Raw genomic sequence first — 21,503 nt, 5'->3', positions numbered from 1 at the left:
ACAATATCATATAAATCTGTGCTTAGAAGTTTCAATCTGCGGCCTCTCGCCTCTCAATGGGCCGCAAGCCTTAATCAGCTTACAAAGCAACATGTAATGTATAATCATTTATCGTCATCTGCACATATCAGTATTTAATCTATTTAAAGTGCAATAATTTCACCACAATTTTATTTCCAAACTACCCTAAAAAAGGTTGTAAATGTAAACCAAAAATTATACTTCCCACCAACATTAAAATCTGAAAATTTCCAAAATTCAAAATTTGTTGAAAAAAGAGATACTTAGCCAATGCCTCATAAGATATCACATTAGCGCTTTCCCGACACGAATCATGTTTCGGTTGCCGAGAGCAACCTTCTTCAGGGGATATCACTCAACAATGTTTTACATGAAGCGGCCAACTTTCTTCAATCTCTCCCGGACAAACTATGTCTCAGCTGATGTTTTCAAAAATGGCGCCATTTTTGAAAACATCAGCTGAGACATAGTTTGTCCGGGAGAGATTGAAGAAAGTTGGCCGCTTCATGTAAAACATTGTTGAGTGATATCCCCTGAAGAAGGTTGCTCTCGGCAACCGAAACATGATTCGTGTCGGGAAAGCGCTAATGTGATATCTTATGAGGCATTGGCTAAGTATCTCTTTTTTCAACAAATTTTGAATTTTGGAAATTTTCAGATTTTAATGTTGGTGGGAAGTATAATTTTTGGTTTACATTTACAACCTTTTTTAGGGTAGTTTGGAAATAAAATTGTGGTGAAATTATTGCACTTTAAATAGATTAAATACTGATATGTGCAGATGACGATAAATGATTATACATTACATGTTGCTTTGTAAGCTGATTAAGGCTTGCGGCCCATTGAGAGGCGAGAGGCCGCAGATTGAAACTTCTAAGCACAGATTTATATGATATTGTCATTTGCCTATGATTCAGTTAAAGGTGTGAATTGGACGATTGATCCTTTTCCCTCTCTTGCTTTGGTTGTTAGGTGTATTACAGTCATACATTTGGTATTCAGTAATAAGAAAATAATTTAGGGTTGGATTCAAACTTGCCAAAGCAATACATAAGTCTAACACATAGGGGAGAAGGATTGTTAAAAGCTGACTGACTCATTTTTTGGTGCTTGTTTCCTTCTATGAAAGATAGATGCTGGCCTGACAAGTTTTAATCTGGCCCTTACCATCTTTACTGTATGTGAAGTGTACTGCAATAAAGTTTTCACTAGTCTTTTGTACAAAATACATTCAAAATGGACTGTCTCCATTATATTTGTTTTTCATAATTCTCATTTATTTTTCAAAAGTATTTATAAATTCTGGGATAAAAAGTTTGATTTTCAATATTCTGAATCAGTTTACATACAGTATGATCTAGATGAGATGACCTTTGCTTGAGATGTCAATATGATAATCAACATCCTTTCACCAAAGTTAAAACACTTTCACAATACAAGGCTACACTAATTAACACACATGTATAAAACAAAGCTACAGAAATACAGCATTTCAGTGCTGAGTTATGGGAAAAATCTAAAAAAATAGAAAATTCTCTTCACATGTAGGTTTAAAATGTAACACTGCAAAATGCCGCAATATGAACTCTCATTTAATGAGAAATCCTCTAGAAATACTATTTGTATGGTGATTTAATATTTATCACAAAAAATAGATGAATACTGCACTAAAAAGCATGCTTACAACCGCTATTGTCGCTAGGATATTAAGAATGATCAAAGCTGTGATCAGATGCAACAGTGAGGCAATGTTTCTTTCTTACTAAAATCAAGTAAATAACTAACTATATATTAATTACATTTTCAGAGGCAGCAAAATGAGGGCACAAAGCCATGTCTGGATACTGAAGTTGTTTTAAGATTCTCTTGTGAAACTTATTTCGCACACGATTGAACTCCATTATGTCCAAGGGATCTTCTTCAATCCAAAATTTATGAAACTCATTAATCAGATAGCCTAAAAGAGACAAAATAAACCAATATTTGAAGAACTATACAAGAGATAGAGAGCACAAAAGAAAATTATCCCAACCTCATTCATCAAATACAAGCAACTTACTATACAAAAACATCATAATGCATACTGGATCAAAGGGATTAACTGAGATATTGAGGAATGATTCAATGAATTTCTACTGAAATATTGCACCTTTAATGGGTGCGCGCTAACCGGCGCGCACACATGGACACCCAATTTTATAACATGTGCAAGCCGGTGTGCACCTGTTATAAAATCGGGGATTGGCGCGCGCAAGGGGGTGCACATTAGTGCAACTTGTGCGCGCCGACGCCTGCGGCCCTCCTCAGTTCCCTCCCAGGCCGCTCCAATTGCGGAACAGCCTGGGAGGGAACTTCCAAACCCCCTAAACTAACCTCCCTTCCCCTTCCCTTAACCTCCCCGCCCCCAGCCCTAACCTAAACCCCTCCAAAATTTTTATTATACCTATTGTGCCTGCCTCAGGGTAGGCAGCTTGCGCGCGCCGGTAGCCTGCCGGCACACGATCCCCCGGTACAGCGGCAATTGGCCGCTGTGCTGGGAGACTCTCAACCCGCCCCGCCCCTTTTTCAAAGCCCCCGGACATACGCGCGTGGCCAGGCTTTTTAAAAATAGGTCCGGCGCGTGTTAGCCCTCCGGATTTACGCACATAGAGCTTTTAAAATCCAGGTCATAACTGGCTTATTATAAAACTGGATAAAAATTACAAGGTACTCTCACATGAACAAGTTTAACCTAAGATACAATAGTACTAAAACAAGTATAAACAGGTGTAAACCCTCAGGCAGAACACAGACAGACCCTTACCAAATACAGAATGAAGAGATCAGAAAGTATAAACAGAAACATGATAAGAAGAACTGAACTGGAATCCACAACAACCAGCCTCTACATAATGGGGTAGATTTTAAAAGAAGCGCGATCAGCCTACTTTTGCTTGCGCATCAGACTCAAGCAAAAGTACGCTGGATTTTAGTAGATACGCGCGGAGCCGCGCGTATCCACTAAAATCCCTGGATCGGAGCGCGCAAGGCTATTGATTTTGTATAGCCGGCGCGCGCCGAGCCGCGCTGCCTACCCCGTTCCCTCCAAGGCCGCTCCGAAATCGGAGCGGCCTCGGAGGGAACTTTCCTTTGCCCTCCCCTCACCTTCCCCTCCCTTCCCCTACCTAACCCACCCGCCCGGCCCTGTCTAAACCCCCCCCCTTACCTTTGTCGGGGGATTTACGCCTCCCGGAGGGAGACGTAACTCCCCGCGCGCCAGCGGGCCTCCTGCGCGCCGGGCCGCGACCTGGGGGCGGGTACGGAGGGCGCGGCCACGCCCCCGGACCGCCCCGGGCCGTAGCCACGCCCCCGTACCCGCCCCCAAAACGCTGCCGACACGCCCCCGAAATGCTGCGACGACCGGGCCCGCCCCCCGACACGCCCCCCTCCGAAAACCCCGGGACTTACGCGAGTCCCGGGGCTCTGCGCGCGCCGGTAGGCCTATGTAAAATAGGCTTACCGGCGCGCAGGGCCCTGCTCGCGTAAATCCGGGCGGATTTACGCGAGCAGGGCTCTTAAAATCCGCCCCAATAGTAAAATCACATTCATAAAAAGGTGGATTTTAAATCCCCGGTGCGCGCAAATCCTGGCAGATATATGTGGCCTGGCCACGCACATATCTGCCTGCATGCGCGGAAGAGTCGGGGGTTTAGAAAAGGGGTGGGCCGGGGCAGGGGCCGGCCAGGAAAGCACCATTTTGCACTCCTTTATTGGAGCGGACTGGGAGGGAACTGGGAATGCCCGATTGCGTCGCCACACGCTTTTAAAGAAAATCCCCCACTTGCACACAGATATAAAATGGGGTGCGCGGGTATCGGATTTTATAACATGCGTGTGTATGTTATAAAATCTGTGTGTTTATGTGCGCGTGCCGGGAACCACATGGTCATGGACGTGTGTGTGCTTCTTTTAATATTTACCCAAAAATGAATAAATATTTCAAACCAGTTAATGAATAGAATATCCAAAATTTCCCAAACACTAATAAAATATTTTAAACATCTGATGAATAAAAAATCCAATAATAAAAAATGTTCTATTCCCCCCCCCCCCACCCACCAAAATTAAATATTTCAAAAGAGCAGAACATCAAATTATACCCAATAATTAAAACTAATAAAGATTTAAATATCTCCTGTTCTCCATATCTGGGATCTTTTGATTTCCAGTCACCCTGCGATCATCATGGATTGGGGGAGAAAAAAATGTTATCTTCCCTCTCACACACACACACCCAATGTCTCATTAATTCTCTCACACACTCTCTCTCTCACATACACAGGCTCTTTCTCCCTCATAAATACATTATGTGTTGAGTGTGTGTATGTGTGCCTGTGAGAACCTATATTTATTTAGAAACTTTTATATACCGACAACCGTTTGCACATCGTATCGGTTTACAGATAACTTAAAAACTTTTAGGCATTGCCTTTACATAGAACGGTAACTGTGAACTAAGGAACAGCAAACTTCTAAATAAACAGATTAATAATATTTACAATGGTCGGAGACAAATTGTCGAAATACAGATAGGAAACTAGGAAGGCAAGGAGGCAAATCGTACAAGGTGTGCGATTCGGTAACTGGAAAACAGAGACGGAAATTACAAAGTATTTGACAAAGCGTAGGTAGTAAAAGCGTTAAAATCAGAGAGTGGGGGGGGGCAAAGAGGGGGAGAGGAAGAAAAGGATAGTGTTGCTACTAAAAGGATGTAGCAGCAATATGTACAGGTTGAACAAGGAGGTGTACTAAGTAATGGTTAGGTGGTTTCAGGGAGGGGCGGTTTACATTGGAAGGATAGCCTGTACGAACAACCAGGTTTTTAGTTTTTTCTAAATTTGGCTGTAGAGGTTTCAGTGCGTAGGGTCGGGGGGGCATGGAATTCCATAGGGTGGGACCAGCTAGGGAGAAGGCTCTGTTCATTGTGGAGCTGAGTTAGTGGATTTGATGGAGGGGGTACAGAGAGTTCCTTGGAGTGCAGCACGGGTTGGACGGGTGGAGGTGCGAGGAAGTAGAGGAGGGTTGATCCAGCCAGAGTTTTCATTAGTGATACTTTTGTGGATGAGGGAGAGAGCTTTGAAAAGGATTCGAGATTGTATAGGTAGCCAGTGGAGATCGATAAGAGTTGGTGTAATGTGGTCACATTTTTTAGAATTAGTAAGGATGCGTGCTGAGGCATTCTGTAGGAGCTGAAGAGGTTTGGTGTATGTGGCAGGGAGGCCAAGGAAGAGAGCGTTACAGTAGTCAATTTTGGAGCATATAATAGATTGTAGTACAGTGCGAAAGTCAGTGAAGTAGAGAAGAGGTCTGAGTTTTTTTTATAGTTTGTAGTTTGAAATAGCAGTCACTTAGGATAGATTTGATGAAGGGTTTGAAGGAGAGTTGATTGTCAATGAGGACACCCAGATTACGGGTGTGAGCGGGGAATGTCGTAGCGGAAAAGGCGAGGGGAATTGAGGGTAGGGGACGTTTGTTGGAGAGGATGAGGAGTACAGTTTTTTGGGGGTTGAGTGCAAGGTGCATGTCAGTGAGTAGTTGGCTGATGGCAGTCAGGCATGATTCCCAGTTTTGGAGAGCAGTTTGCAGTGAGTCGGCAAAGGGGAAAAGAATTTGAACATCATCTGCGTAGATGAAGTGTTCAAAGCCAAGTTTGGTGAGGAAGGTAGTGAGGGGAAGCATGTAAATGTTGAAAAGAGTGGATGAGAGAGAGGAGCCCTGGGGCACACCTTGGTTGAGGCTAATAGGGTTGGATTCGTTGTTATCAGTGGAGACTGTGTAGTGACGATTTTGTAAGTATGATTTGATCCAGGAGAGGGCGGTGCCGGAGATTCCAATATTGATGAGGATGTTGATTAGGATAGTGTGATTTACAGTATCAAAAGCAGCAGAGATGTCTAGCATGGCAATAAGAAAAGAACTCCCTGTATCGAAGCCTTTGATAACGGTGTCAGTCAGGGAAAGTAGTAGTTTTTCGATGCTCAGATTTTTCCGGAAACCGTATTGTGTGGAAGGCAGCACATTGTTTTGTTCAAGGTAGTCAGATAGGCGAGAGTTGACTATTTTTTCTAGGATTTTGGACAGGAAAGGGAGGTTGGAGATGGGTCTAAAACTGGCTAGAGTGGAGGGATCAAGACTGGGTTTTTTAAGGATGGGTTTGACCACCGCTTGTTTTAGGAGGTTGGGAACAGTGCCCTGTTCTAATGAAAGGTTGCAGATGGAGGAGAGCGGTTTAGCAATGACTTTGGGGATAGATAGAAGTTTGGTTGGAATAGTTTCGGAGGGATGGGAGGAGGGTCTCATCTTTTGCAGGATGTTTTCTATTTCAAGGGAAGAGGATGCATCAAAGGAAGATAGAGTGGCTGAGATGTTGAAGGTGGGCAGCGTCACGTTGTTTGGGTTCGAGGAGAAACGTGCAGTGAGGGATGAGACTTTGTTTTGGAAAAAGTGTGCAAGTTCATTGCATCGATTTTTTGTGGAGGAGGATTGTGTTAGTGTATTGGAGGAGTTGATGAGGCTGGAGATCAAAGAAAAGAGCACCTTGGGGTTGTATTGGAATCTATGGATCTTTGTGGCATAGTATTCTCGTTTGGACGCGAGAGTAGCTTTCCTGTATTTGTGCATGAGTTGGTAGTAGGCTGTTTTAGATGCTGGGGAGGGATGTCTGCGCCATTGTCTTTCTGATGTTCTGAGGAGGGTTTTGAGCTTCTTGAGTTCAGTTGAGTACCAAGGTTTCCTATTTGGATAAGCAGGTTTGATAGTTTTCACAGTGATAGGGCAGTGTGTGTTTGCTATATTAAGGGTGCTATCAAACCAGGAGGTGAAGGCATTGTCAGCCGAGGAAAGGTCCAGTTGGTTGGAGATGTCTGAGCATGCTGTTGTGAGGGTGTCTAGTGGGCATGATTTACGGTATTTGAAGGAATGTGTTTGGGTGGGAGCAGGCAGGGGGGACTGTTGCAATGCAAGGGTGGTTTGAATGATGGAGTGGTCGGACCAAGGTACGGCGAGGCATGAGGGGGAGTTAATGGTAGTGACAGCAGAGTTAGTAAAAATGAGGTCTAACGTGTGTCCGGCCTTGTGGGTGGGGGAGTGTATGATCTGTGTGAAACCCATGGCTTCTAGTGAGGAGATGAACGCTTCACAGGCAGGGGATTGAGGAGTGGTATCTACGTGTAGTTTAAAATCGCCAAGGAGGATGGGTAGGAAGGTCTAGAGAGAGATTGTCAGCAAAGAATTCAATGAGAGGGGATGAGTCATTTTCTAGCAAGCCGGGGGGGGGGGGGGGGGTGGATGTAGATAAGGCAGATTTGGAGGACTTTGGATTTAAAGAAGCCAATTTCGTATTGGCTGGGTAGAGGGCATTTTTGGGATAAGAGATTGAATTCATTCTTGGCGGTGAGGAGAAGGCCACCACCTCTCTTCTTTCTGCGGGGAATGGAGAAAAAGTTGTAGGAGTCTGTAGGGAGCTGGCTGATGAGGGGGGAATCGTGGGCCTTAAACCATGTTTCAGTTATAGCGCAGATTTTGGGGTTATGGTTGGTTAAGAGGTCGTGTAGTAAGTAGGTTTTCTTTTCGAGGGATTGTACGTTGAAGAGTAGTATTGAAATTAGAGAGAGGCCAAGGAATTGAGTGAGGGGGGAAATCAAAATGGGTGTAAGTCTCCTTTGCATTTGTGAATGAGAAAGGGGTTTAGAGTGTGAGATGTTTTGAGGATATTTCTGCTGGAGGGGGAAAGGACAGTTGCATACAAATGGTGGCATTTTGAAAGGGTAGAGCGTGGGAGGATTGGCGGATGGGGAACCAGTGACAGTTTCTTGTGAGAGGGGAATTTAAGGGGGGAGAGAAAGGTGAGGAGAAACTGTGATGGATAGGGATAAGAGAGGTTGAAGAACGGTCTGATAAATGCACTATGCGGGTACTTGCGGGGTAATAGCACAAGAGGGTTTAAAATTGAATTCACCGGAGTAGTGGGCGCTTTGGGGGCGCACGAAGGAGCGAGCCCCTTTGTCGTGCGACGCCCGGTGTGCGACGCCGGGAGAGGAGCCGAAGATTAAAGACTTGAGGAGGATGCCGGGAGATGATGTCACCGCTGCGCTTGGATGGTGGTTGGCTGCCTGCTGCACCGAGGACGCGCTGGTAAGTTGGGCCTGGAGAGTCGGAGGGCCGAAGAAAGGAGTCTCGTGGTTGACGTGGAGCCCGTTGGGGGGAAGGGTGAACTCAAAGGCCTTACCCCGACGGGCTTGCAGCGCCGATCACGCAGGCCTGAGCAGCCGATCCCTCGGAGTCCACCGGAGAAGAGAGAGCCGCCGGGAGAGGAACCGAAGATTAAAGGCTTGAGGAGGACGCCGGGAGATGATGTCACCGCTGCGCCTGGATGGTGGTTGGCTGCCTGCTGCACAGAGGACGCGCTGGTAAGTTGGGCCTGGAGGGTCGGAGGGCCGAAGAAAGGAGCCTCGTGGTTGGCATGGAGCCCGTTGGGGGGAAGGGTGAACTCAAAGGCCTTACCCCGACGGGCTTGCAGCACCGATCACGCAGGCCCGAGCAGCCGATTCCTTGGAGTCCACCGGAGAAGAGAGAGCTGCCGGGAGAGGAGCAGAAGATTAAAGGCTTGAGGAGGATGCCGGGAGATGTGACTCATAGGCTCTCACAGACACACAAACATACACAATCACTCACACAAACACACAGGCATTCATAGACACACACACTCTCACAGACACACACATATACACAGGGCCTCCTGTTGTCAGTGGGTCGTGGTAGGATGAGCTCCACCATGGTCCCGTGTGCCTCCTGTTGACTTCAGGCTGTGGTGGTCTCATGGGCGTGCAGGTCAGTGGAGGATTCGAGGTTCCTGATTCCCAGGCTTGGACTGTCTTCACCGCAAGGGAACACATTCTCCTTGTTCCACGTTGGAGAGCCCTCTGTTGCGCTTCGTTCCATCGTCAGCGCAACAGGATTGCCAAGCCTTGAGCGTCCCGAGCTTGAGGCCGACGCAAGCTCCAACAGTTTATTGCTTGAATAAATTTGGCCTATAAATTAAGACTATTTGATTATCTTTTGTGCTTGTATGTTTTGTATTGGAGGTTGTAACTTTCCATGTATTTATTTAGTAATTTTATGGAATTTGCTTTGTGCTCACTAGATAAAAATGAAGAATATCAAGTATAACACTGGTCTACATCAATTTTGCTGACTACAAGATAACATGTGATCTTTATGTATTTTAGTGTGCTGAATCAAAAAATCACATCCGTTTCCTCCAGTCATGTCTGGTTTTCCGCAAAACGCTGTCTACTCAAACTCTTATAGCAATAACATAACATTATTATTTATGCTTGATCTGCTTTTTCTGACGTGATTACAGACTTTCTTGGCAACTTCAGGGCCGAAAATTATAACTTTTTAGTTCAAAATTTGTTGATTGCTTTTCAAAGACTGGGATCAAACATGAGTGTCAAATTGCATTTCCTTGATAGCCACCTGAACTACTTCCCCTCAAATCTCGGAGCTATGAGTGAAGAACACGGAGAACGCTTCCATCAAGGAAGGTCCAAAAAAGCAAGTCTAGGTACACATCTATGAGATGACTTTATTAACTCAGCAGTTTTAAATATATTTTATGCCTTTAACTTCGAGTTTTAGTAACCTTGTTTTATTGCATGCCAGCAGCTAAAGTGTTTTAGAGCACTGTTTTCCTAAGTCTAGATAGACATCCATGAGATTTATTGTTTTAAGATACTTTATTTCAGTAAGTGGTTTTAATGTGTTACAGTATTCCCCACTGTTTGTCCTGAAGGCAATTGATTAAATATTTCTAAAGAGGCTGAACTGCTGCATGGAGACAAACCACCGGCATTACACGTAATAGGTATTTAAAAAATTGTTTAATTATATATGGACACAGATATAGGCGCATATGGACTTAGACACTTTTCATATAAAGAATTAGGTCCTTTTAGACCATGTCACCACGATTTTTGGCATTAAGTGGTATCTAACGTTAATATTTCTGTCTGTATTTTTTATTTTATATATTTTATATAATTTCAATATTTATATCTGATGTATATGTTTAAATTCACATTTATATGTTTTTATATGTGTTTGTATTTGTTTTGTTCTGTTAGCCCCTGAGGGCCTCATTTTCTAAAGTATCGCAGGCCTGCGATACTTTAGGGAATGAGGGGCGGGGGGCCGAAATGGGGGGCGGGCCTGAGCTAGCCGGCAGCGATCGCACCGTTGCGGTGCAATCGCTGCCGGTTTCGCACCCAATAGCACCACCATAGAAGGTGTAGCTATTGGGCGCGAACTTGGACGCGAAAAGGGCCTTACCTTTTCGTTGTCCGCGGTGTCTTCGCGGAGTCGGCCCCGGTGACGCCCCGACTCCTCCTCTTCTGGGGAAAACTCCGCCCCCCATTTCGCAGCGAAATGTCCCTTATCTCGTGTGATCCGTTTAGAAAATGAGGCCCTTGAAGCAGCTCAAAGAGCGAAACTCGGCCTGAGTCGGGCTTTTTTAATGTTTTTGCAAAATAAAGAACGCCTGGTGTTCAACTGATCCTCTTGTTTTGGTTGCGAACGCTTCCATCAAGACCATGGAACATAGATATCAAGGCAGATGGAACTCAAACATGATGGCAGACTACTGCTGGTGTTTACAGTGTGACAACCCTGATTATAACTATTCCAGAGCATCCAAAAAGAGGAAATTTCTCCCTAACTATTAAAATTTACACAACTACTGCTCTCTTGGTTAGGCGATAGACTCATTTTTTGTATGAAACAAATATATTATGTGCTATCGCTTCTTCAGAACTTCTTATTACCCTTCATATTCGACTTTATAATCTTTAATCAAACATTTCACATTTGTGAAAAGAGTTGACGTATTGCATATTTTTGGACTTCATATTTGGAATCAGCACCTTTCATTTGGGTAAAATCAGCAAAAATAATTAGGTCAGCAGAAAATGTTTTCAAATGTAGACCAGAGTAATAAATAAATAAATAGCAGTAGTAGTAGTATAGGTTTTCTAGGGCCTGGTATAATATATGCATTGCTGCTTTTTCCATAAGCATAGCTGTAGCTCTGGGAATTAGTGCGTCTGATATATCAGGTTTTCTATATAGAATGAATAACTTTTTTTGTGGGGTCTTAGGTTATTCCACAAAATGCATGGTAATGAAAGGAGTCTGTTACTGAGGTGACAACAGGATTTTAATTTTCTTTGTATAATGAGTATTAAGGGGAAACATCTGAGCCAGCTGTTTCATAGATTACCTACAGCCAATGAAATATGATTTTCATTAATTTATGTATTTCTTGATTTATTTTTTGCAGTTCACCCTCAAAAATCAAATATTTACTGTATCAATTTCTGAAACATTTGCATTATGTATATAATATATTAATATATATATATAGAGGGAGAGAGAAAGAGAGATACATATAAAACAAATTTTAATATTTAAAAGAATGATTTTCAGCTTCAGCGACGCGCCGGCGGACGCGCCGCGCCGCTTGAGGACCTAATTTAAAGGACCAGCAGTCCAGTGACGTCAGAGGGGGAGGTGTCAGGGACGCCGTCGGGGCCGGGATAGCAGTCCTCACCCCCGGTAAGCCCTGGTTGTTTTCTCTCTCTCCTTTCACTGCTCTCGACTCCTCGACCTCGAAAATGAAGAAATGGACCCGGTTTAAAAACCCCGCCGGTCCAGTGACGTCAGAGGGGGAGGTGTCAGGGACGCCGTCGGGGCCAGGATAGCAGTCCTCACCCCCGGTAAGCCCTGGTTGTTTTCTCTCTCTCCTTTCACTGCTCTCGACTCCTCGACCTCGAAAATGAAGAAATGGACCCAGTTTAAAAACCCCGCCGGTCCAGTGACGTCAGAGGGGGAGGTGTCAGGGACGCCGTCGGGGCCGGGATAGCAGTCCTCACCCCCGGTAAGCCCTGGTTGTTTTCTCACTCTCCTTTCACTGCTCTCGACTCCGCGACTTTGCTTCGACTTCGCTTTAGACTTCGGTGAAGACTTTGAAAATGAAATAAAACTTTATCTAGCTCTGAAACCTCCGTTTAAAAGGATACCAATATTGTATATAGGAGAGGCCGGCTCAAATACCTTCATTTTGATCTTTTTGCGATTGGAAATGCCTCATACGAAGCGTAAGGGATGACTTCGTTTGGAATCCTCTGTTCCATCGATAGCAGTTCCCTCACAGCCTCTGATTGAAGGATATTTTACACCGGTTGCTGTTTCGTCCCCGGGAGAATCCGCGGAGAGGTCAGGTAAAGAGCATAACCAGCCTCTCATGGAAGAACCATCTTTAAGTCCCGGTGCTCCTGTAACACCTTCACCCCCGTTCCATACCAATTCTCAGGATCCAGTTCGGGACTTCTCACAAATGGTAGGAGAAAGAATGAACTCAGAGGAGGGACCTGGGTCTGAGGTGAATGGGGAAGATCTGAGGGGGGAAGGTGACCCTGCATTAGAAATCAGTAAGATTTCAGAAATATGTCGGGAGGGAGGGATAAATGTTGACCTCACGGTGCAAAAATTGATAAAACCAGATAAAATAACTTTAGATACTATATGGAATGCACTAGTAACATTGGAGGGTTCCATCTCTTCGTTAACAAATGTAGTAAATAACTCACAGAAAATGATAATGGGATCTCTATCAGGGGTTAATAAATGTGAGGAAAAGATAAAAGAAGTTTCAGATCAGTTAAAGGCTGTTCAACAGGTCCAAGTTAATTTGATTTGCTCTGATAAATTAATGAGAAGGAAAGTAGAAAATTTAGAGAAAAATAGGCGTTATTTAAATTTGAGAATATTAAACTTTCCACATTTATAAAGTTGATATCACCGAAAGAACAACTTAAGAAATACTTAATGGAAATACTGTTAATATCTGCAGAAAAAATACCATTAACAACTAAGGTTTATTATGCCCCAACATTAAAAAATACTTTAGAGTCAGTAGATAGGGGCTTAAATGTAAATATCGAAGCAGATTTAACGGCCTTCTTAGAAACACCAAGTGAGGAACAAATAGATTTTAGGGGAACGTTATTGGTATCATTTGTTAACCCCATAGATAGGGATATTTATTTATTTATTTTTAATTTTTATATATCGGAATTCCTGTATGCAATACAAATCAGTCCGGTTTACAAGTAACGAAAAGGTTGCCCTGGTCTGGGAGGTTAGACTGGGGTTTTTTACATAGAACATAGAACAATAACAATCAACTATTGAACATTATTACAAGGAACAGTGAAAGTAACAATAGTATTTAACAAACAGATAATATTATTATAACATTATTTGTGTTCACATTTTACAAGGAACTTTAGTAGCGTATATAGTCTGCAAGTAATCGGTTAAATAATATAATATGAGAAGGATGACTTAAATAAATAGATATTGCGAATAATCAAGTCCGTGTATGAATTTGAGTGTCAATGTGTTTGTGACACCTTGCAATGGTTGGATCTGAAAGACAGGAGGAGGTGCCTAGTTACACTCTGGGAATTGGAACGCTTGCCTGAAGAGCCAGGTTTTTAACCTTTTTTTGAACTCTGGTAGGTTGGGTTCGAGTCTTATGTCTGGTGGGAGCGCATTCCATTGATGTGGTCCCGCAGTGGATAGTGCTCTTTTTCTTAGCGTTGATTTGGCGGGAGCTGCGACTAATGTGCCTTTGTAGGCGCTTCTGATGGGTCTGGCCGATGAGTGTAGGCGAAGTTGAGTTTGTAGAGATATAGGTGCGACGTTATGAATTGTTTTATGGATAATGGTTAAGGTTTTATATATGATTCTCTGTTTGATGGGTAGCCAGTGGAGGTAGCTCAAGATGGGGGTAATATGGTCTCTTCTATTAGTGTTAGTTAGGATTCTGGCTGCGGCGTTTTGTACCATCTGTAGGGGTTTGATGCTGTTGGAGGGGAGGCCCAGTAAGATTGAGTTGCAGTAATCAAGTTTCGAAAAAATAATGGATTGAAGAACGAGGCGAAAGTCATTGAAGTGAAGGAGTGGCTTTAGTTTCTTTAGGACCTGTAGTTTAAAGAAGCAGTCCTTGGTGGTTGTGTTTATGAATTTTTAAGGTTAAGTTGATTGTCAAGCCAAGTTCCTAAATTCCTGACGTCTGCAGAGAGCTCCATGTTTAAAGATGTGGTTTGTGCCAGACTAGGTGGGTGGTTGTTCGGGTTGTGTGAGATTAGTAGCAGCTCTGTTTTGCTGGAGTTTAGAATCAGGTTTAGGCTGGAGAGTAGTTGTTTAATTGGTTTAAGACAATTCTCCAGTAGACGAAGGTTTTTTGAATTGATTCTGTGATGGGGATTAGGATCTGGATGTCGTCTGCATAGAGGTAATGAGTAAGCTTGAGTTGAGATAGCAAATGGCAGAGGGGGAGGAGGTAAACGTTGAACAGGGTAGGGGAGAGGGATGAACCTTGTGGTACGCCTTGGTCTGATAGGATGGGGTCAGATTCCTTGTTGTTGATTCTGACCTTGTAATACCTGTTGGATAGGAACGATTTGAACCAACAGAGGGCTGTGCCTTTGATTCCTATGTTTGATAGTTGTTCTAGGAGTTGTGAGTGATTTACCGTGTCGAATGCTGAAGATAGGTCTAGTAGGACCAGTAAGAATGACTGTTTTTTCTCCAGGTTCAAAAGTAAATTATCAGTGAGGGAAAGCAGAAGGGACTCTGTGCTTCGAAATTTGCGAAAACCATATTGTGCCGGGGAAAGAATGCTGTGCTCCTCGAGGTATTCGGAAAGTTGTTTATTTACCGCTTTTTTCCATCAGTTTGGAGATCAGGGGCAGGTTTGCAATGGGTCTGTAGTTGGCTGGGTCCATGGGTGATGCAGTTGGTTTTTTCAGTAGGGGTTTGAGGATTGCAAGTTTTAGCTGATTAGGAACTGTGCCCATGGCTAAGGAGGTATTGATTTCTGCAATAGGTTTTGCGACGGTGCTAGAGATGGCAGTGAGCAAATTAGTAGGGAGTGGGTCCGAGGGATGTGCCGATGGTTTAATTTTTTTAAGTAAATTTTCAATCTCCATGGCTGATGTGGGCTCGAATGACTCTAGTCTAGAATTCAGAGTGAGTTGGTATGTGCTATGAGGTGTTGGAAGCGTTTGGTGGGTTGTAAGGGAGAGGGTGAGGTTTGAGATTTTTGTTTTGAAGTAGGTGGCTAGTTCGTTGGCCTTACTGAGCGCTAGATGGTCTGGAATGGATGGTGGTGTTGGTTTGGTGAGTGATGAAACGTAGGAGAATAAAGCCTTCGAGTCGAAGATGAAGTTATGAATTCTTTTTGCATAGAAGTCCTTTTTTGTTTTGTGTATGGCGTTTCTGTAGGTGTTGAGGGTGGCTTTGTAGTCAAGTCTGGATGTGGGAGAAGGGTTGTTTCTCCAGCTTTGTTCTTTGTTTCATAGTTTCTGTTTCAGGGTTTTGAGTTCCGGGGTGAACCATGGTTTTCTGTTGTCTCGTGTCGGTTGGATTTCTTTTGAGGAGGTTGGGCAGAGTTGATCAGCTATTTTGTTCGTGAGTTTGATCCATGAAGTGGTGGCTGTGTTGGCGTCTGAGGTCAATTTGTTTGAGGTCTTTGGAGCATTGTTTGTTGAGTAACTCCAGTGCGCATGGTTTCCTGAAATGAATGGTGGTTTTGGAGATGTTTGGAGGAGGTGTGTTTTTCATTTTGAGGGTTGTGTCTATAAGCTGGTGGTCTGACCATGGGATTGGCGTGCAGGTGGGATTTGTATGGATGGACCAGCTATCATTGATAAATATGAGGTCTAATGTATGACCTGCTTTGTGAGTGGGCCCGCTGATTATTTGTGTGAATCCAAGGTGACTGAGGGAGGTAAGGAAGGTTTCGCAGTTAGTGGATTGAGGGGTGGAGTCTACGTGAATGTTGAAGTCTCCCAGTATGATGGTTGGTTTGTCTGAATTTAGATGTTTGGCTATCATCTCTATTAGAGGGGAGGGGTTAGCCTCTAGAGTTCCTGGTGTGGCGTAGATGAGGAATATTTGTAGATGTTGAGATTTGAATATGGAGCATTCAAGTTTTGAGGTGGAGTATGATTGTTGTAGTGTTATACCCAATTGTTTTTTTGCAGCAAGTAGAATTCCTCCTCCTTTCTTTTTCGGTCTAGGTATTGAGAAGAGGTCGAAGGATTGTGTAGGTAGTTGGTTTGTTAATGATATGTCCGTGGGTTTTAGCCATGTTTCCGTTATTGCACATATGTCAGGGTTTGTTGTCAATTAGGTAATCATTTAGAAGGTGCATTTTTTTGGACAGTGACTGAGCATTGAATAAGGTTAAAGTGAATAATGAAAGGCCGAGGAGTTGTGTAATGGGAGATGTCATGATGTTGATGAGTCTTTGTTGTCTGGGTGTCTGAATGGGGTCTGGTGGAGAGTTATTTCTGGGTTTTCTCTTGAGTATGGGGATGGAATGGCTGTGTATCATTATATGCTGGTTTGCTAGAGGTTATGAGTAGGGGTAGGTCTGTGACTGGATACATGCTGAGTCTGCTAGGATGGATGCTGGAACTGCTGGAGTGGATGCTGGAGCTGTTGGAATGGATGCTGGAACTGCTGGAATGGATGCTGGAACTGCTGGAGTGTATGTTGGAGCTGCTGGGATGGATGCTAGAACTGCTGGAGTGGATTCTGTGAGGGCTAGTTAGGCATTTGATTTTAGTTGATGGACGCTGGCGAGATAGTGAAGGGTGTGTTGTATTGTGGCTGGAAAGGATTGGTTTAGATGTTTGAAAGTGGTCGGTGCGTTATGGCTTTATCCGGTCAGAAAAATCCGTTTGTCCATGGCTGATTGGCATTTGTTTGTGCTGTAGTTTCGTCTGTGGGTAAGGTTCTTGGCTTTCTCGGGGCTGAGACGAAGGGGCGAGACAAAGGGGCAGGCCCCTTTGTCTCGCTCCTTAGGCGTGCGACGCCTGGCGTGCGACGCCAAGATGTCGCGGGTAATTTTAAGGCCTCCTGGCCCTGCTCTCATTGGCAGTGCTGCGCTAGTTTTTAGTGGCTGCCGGCCGGGGGGAGGGCTGAAGGAGGAGCCCGTGGTCCGGGGACGGCGCCTCGTGGTCGGCGCGGGGGTCTGCCGGGGTGAGGGTGCGATTGAGGGCCTTACCCGGTGGGTCTCGGCGCCGGCTTCGCAGGCCTCGCACGGTCCCGTCCCGCTGAAGAAGTCGGTGAAGAGGGTGAGTTTTCGTCGCCGCGGGTAATTTAAAGGCCTCCTGGCCCTGCTCTCATTGGCGGTGCTGCGCTAGTTTTTAGTGGCTGCCGGCCGGGGGGGAGGGCTGAAGGAGGAGCCCGTGGTCCGGGAACGGCGCCTCGTGGTCGGCGCGGGGGTCTGCCGGGGTGAGGGTGCGATTGAGGGCCTTGTGTGGTGTTAAGACTATTCCTAAGAAATCGGAATAAATTATATTGTGGGCAGAAGGTATGGATCTAACACGATATAATGAAAGAGACTCAAAATCGAAGAAAATTATTTGTTGGAATGATCCAAGAAGCTAAATCATTGGGTGCTATTATAAAGATAAGGTATCCTTGTAAATGTATTCTTCAATATAAAAAAAATAATTATATTTTTTATGAGCCATCAGAATTGAAGAATTGTTTAGGAAATTGCAAAAGTGAAGTTAAACCACCCGAACCTAACAGGAGTTAGAATTAAGATTCAGAATTGTTATCCTCCTAGTGAAGTCTTTAAGATATAGAGAAGTAGTCATTATGCTCTAATGTGTTTGGTATCACTTTTATCTTTCTTTATGACTTGGAATGGAAACATATGTTTGTTTATGTATTTTTATTGTATTGTTTTTTGGGAAATATTGTTAATGTTTCCATTTTCTTTTGAGGATTATAAAAGTAAAATCTGTAAGAGTATTTGAAAATTGAGTAAATAAATAATTAAATAATTAAATAAATAAAAGAATGATTTTCAATTATGAGTTTTTAGAGGTTGTTCTGGGAAAAGTAGTGGTAAAAGTCATCATGATTACTGAGTTTTAATTATTTTATTTTACTTATTTAAAATATGAGCAGAAGGCATGGCAAGGTTGAAGTTTTACCTAGGCTGCTAACACCCTTGCACTCTAAACTCAGAGGAGTAGAGCCTATGCAATCTAAACAATTAGAGATGGTTCAGAAGAGAATAGAGGAATGTTTTTCGGCGACCCCTGTTCAGACGCCCAGAGCGACTGTCACAGTGGAGGAGCACCTAGAGCGGGGCACTCCTCCTTTGGCAGAGAAGATCTCTTTAACCCCGGAAGCACAGGCGACACCTACACCTCTGGGAGCAGTCTTGGATGAAGACGCTCCAGAGACGGAGAGGCTCCGAGAGAGCACGGAAATGCGACTAACTGAAGAAAAGAGAGCCGGGAGAACTGGTAAGATTCCTGGAATCGCAGAGGAGCTGCAGGCCACTGCGAGGATGCCATCTCCTAAACAGATGGCAAATCTGATTACTTCTACCCCAGAAAGTCTGGGAGAATTATCTTCTGGAGCCCTTGAAGCAGTTAGTCACCGATCCGATGGGGACACATCAAAAACCCAGAGCAGTAAGATTAAAATTACAAAACCTGTGAATATTACCTTTGATACACTATGGAGTGCGATAATGAGGCTTGAGGCAGCGGTAACAACTCTGACGGGTGTAGAAATGGAAACAAATAAAACTCTTAAGAAGAATTCTGATCTGATAGAATGCCAAAAACAAAGAATATAAGAAGTTGAAATAAGATTGAACAAAATAGAGAAAATACAAACCAATTTAATTCAGTATGAATCAATGTATACTAAAAAACTGGAATACCTGGAGAATAACATGTGGTTATTGAACTTGCTTATTCTAAATTTTCCTGTTATAACACAGATGGCACGATTGATCTGTTTAAGGAATATGTTTGACAGTCACTTAAAATGCCAGATACATGTATGTCTATAGTGAATAAAGCTTTCTATCTACCTTTGAGAAATAGAAGGACTCAAAATCTAGCTCAGCAGGCCAACATGAAAGAAGGAATACCAGCAAAGGAAATTGACTTGAAAATGCCAGATACATGTATGCCTATAGTGAGTAAAGCAAAATTGCTTACCTGTAATAGGTGTTATCCCAGGACAGCAGGATGTAGTCCTCACATATGGGTGATGTCAGTGGATGGAGCCCTAACACGGAAAACCTTCTGTCAAAAGTTTCTAAAAAGCTTTGACTGGCACACTGAGTGCACTGAGCATGCCCAGCATGCCATGATCCCTGTGTCCACAGGGTCTCCCTTCAGTCTCGTTTGTAGCAAAAAGTGCAAGTGAAAAATAAAATAAAATAAGAAACGTATGCGGACCGAACTCCGCAGGGGTGGCTGGTGGGTTTCGTAAAGACTACATCCTGCTGTCCTGGGATAACACCTATTACAGGTAAGCAATTTTGCTTTATCCCAGGACAAGCAGGATGATAGTCCTCACATATGGGTGATTAGCAAGCTACAGGCTGATTCGTATTACAAAGGAAAATGAGTTCTTACCTGTTAATTTTCGTTCCTGTAGTACCACGGATCAGTCCAGACTGTGGGTTGAGCCTCCTTTCCAGCAGGTGGAGACAGACTAAAACTTGAAGGATATCCTATATGAGGACAGAGCCTATGCTATAACCCTTCAGTATAACGAATGTCAAAGCAGAAAATAACAAAACCAGAGTAGGATCAAGCAAGCAACCATAAAGCTCAATAGAGCAACTGTAGAACAATGAACAAAACATGTTGGGGAGGATTTTCAGAGCCCTGCTCGCCGGGAAGCCTATTTTACATAGGCCTCCCGGCGCGCGCAGAGCCCCGGGACTCGCGTAAGTCCCGGGGTTCTCCGAGGGGGGCGTGTCGGGGGCGGGACCGGTCGTCGCGGCGTTTCGGGGGCGTGTCGGCAGCGTTTTGGGGGCGGGTACGGGGGCGTGGCTACGGCCCAGGGCGGCCCGGGGGCGTGGCCGCGCCCTCCGTACCCGCCCCCAGGTCGCGGCCCGGCGCGCAGGAGGCCCGCTGGCGCGCGGGGATTTACGCCTCCCTCTGGGAGGCGTAAATCCCCCGACAAAGGTAAGGGGGGGATTTAGACAGGGCCGGGCGGGTGGGTTAGGTAGGGGAAGGGAGGGGAAGGTGAGGGGAGGGCAAAGGAAAGTTCCCTCCGAGGCCGCTCCGATTTCGGAGCGGCCTTGGAGGGAACGGGGGTAGGCTGCGCGGCTCGGCGCATGCCGGCTATACAAAATCCATAGCCTTGCGCGCGCCGATCCAGGTTTTTAGCAGATACGCGCGGCTCCGCGTGTATCTACTAAAATCCAGCTTACTTTTGTTTGCGCCTGGAGCGCAAACAAAAGTAGGCTATTCGCGCGCCTTTTAAAATCCGCCCCGTTATGCCTAACTGCTCTTGCATATACTTGGTACTTGGACAACCAAGGCTTCCGGTGTATTTGCTCAGTATTGTTGCACAAAATGACGTCTTAAAAAGAACTGCAACCTGCAAGAACAAGCTTCGAGAGGACAGAAAGAGAGATAAACAGGGAAGTGCATCTGGACTGATCCGTGGTAGTACAGGAACGAAAATTAACAGGTAAGAACTAATTTTCCTTTCCCTATACGTACCCGGATCAGTCCAGACTGTGGGATGTACCAAAGCTCCCCTAAACCGGGTGGGATCGAGACAGTCCCACTCGAAGCACTGGTAGACCAAAAGAACCAAAGAGCGGAGCTCGCACAGCCAGGCGGTAGTGTCGATCAAAAGTAGGTAAGGACGTCCAAGTGGCGGCACTGCAAATCTCCTACGGAGAGAACAATTGAATGTTCGCCCAGGAAGTAGCTCGAGAACGCAGTGAATGAGTCGTTAGACCAGGGGTCAGGAACCTTTTTGACTGAGAGAGCCATAAACGCCACATATTTTAAAATGTAATTCCATGAGAGCCATACAATATGTTTAAAACTAAATACAAGTAAATGTGTGCATTTTATGTAAGATCACACTTTTAAAGTACAATAAGTCTCTGAAAATATTACACCAGGCCTTAAGACACCAATACATCTCCTATTAGGAAAACGGACCAAGTCAGGCTGCTATAGAGTCCTACACAGAAACTACACGCCAGCAGAAAACCTCACCTGAATCACGTGCTGTCCCTCACCTAACATAGAATAAAGAGACCAAAATGCATAACAAGAAGCATGCAGAAAAAACTGAATTGGAAACTGCAACAAGCCAGAGTCTCTGTATGCAGTGTAACAAAGGAAAAAAGAATCACCCATCCTTATAAAACAAATCAAGAAATATAAAATCATCAGCAGTAAAACTGTATTAACAAAAAGAACATATTTCGAAACAGCTGAGGAGTGGAATATCCAATAATTAAAAACTCATATAAAACATTTCCAGATACCAACAAAATATTTCAAAATAGCAGA

At 44.3% G+C, this 21,503-nt stretch overlaps 1 protein-coding gene across 6 annotated transcripts in view; it reads right to left on the bottom strand.

Moving 5' to 3' along the window:
- Window positions 1–967: 967 nt before the first annotated feature.
- The window catches only part of ELMOD1 (ELMO domain containing 1), a 338,352-nt gene continuing 317,816 nt past the window's right edge, over window positions 968–21,503 (bottom strand). For 5 of the 6 annotated variants that reach the window (XM_029602451.1, XM_029602452.1, XM_029602450.1 and 2 more), the window contains exon 12: window positions 968–1,978. In XM_029602451.1, the coding sequence (XP_029458311.1) occupies window positions 1,806–1,978 (173 nt within the window). In that variant the 3' untranslated portion in view covers window positions 968–1,805. Of the gene's footprint in view, window positions 1,979–18,666; window positions 18,770–21,503 lie in introns of all 6 variants that reach the window. The other variant, XR_003856879.1, reaches the window with a different exon arrangement.

Source organism: Rhinatrema bivittatum, chromosome 5 (assembly GCF_901001135.1).
Source record: "Rhinatrema bivittatum chromosome 5, aRhiBiv1.1, whole genome shotgun sequence".
Taxonomy (NCBI): Eukaryota; Metazoa; Chordata; class Amphibia; order Gymnophiona; family Rhinatrematidae; genus Rhinatrema; species Rhinatrema bivittatum.
The sequence above is the reverse complement of the archived record's forward strand: the minus strand, read 5'-3'. Positions and strand labels throughout refer to the sequence as shown.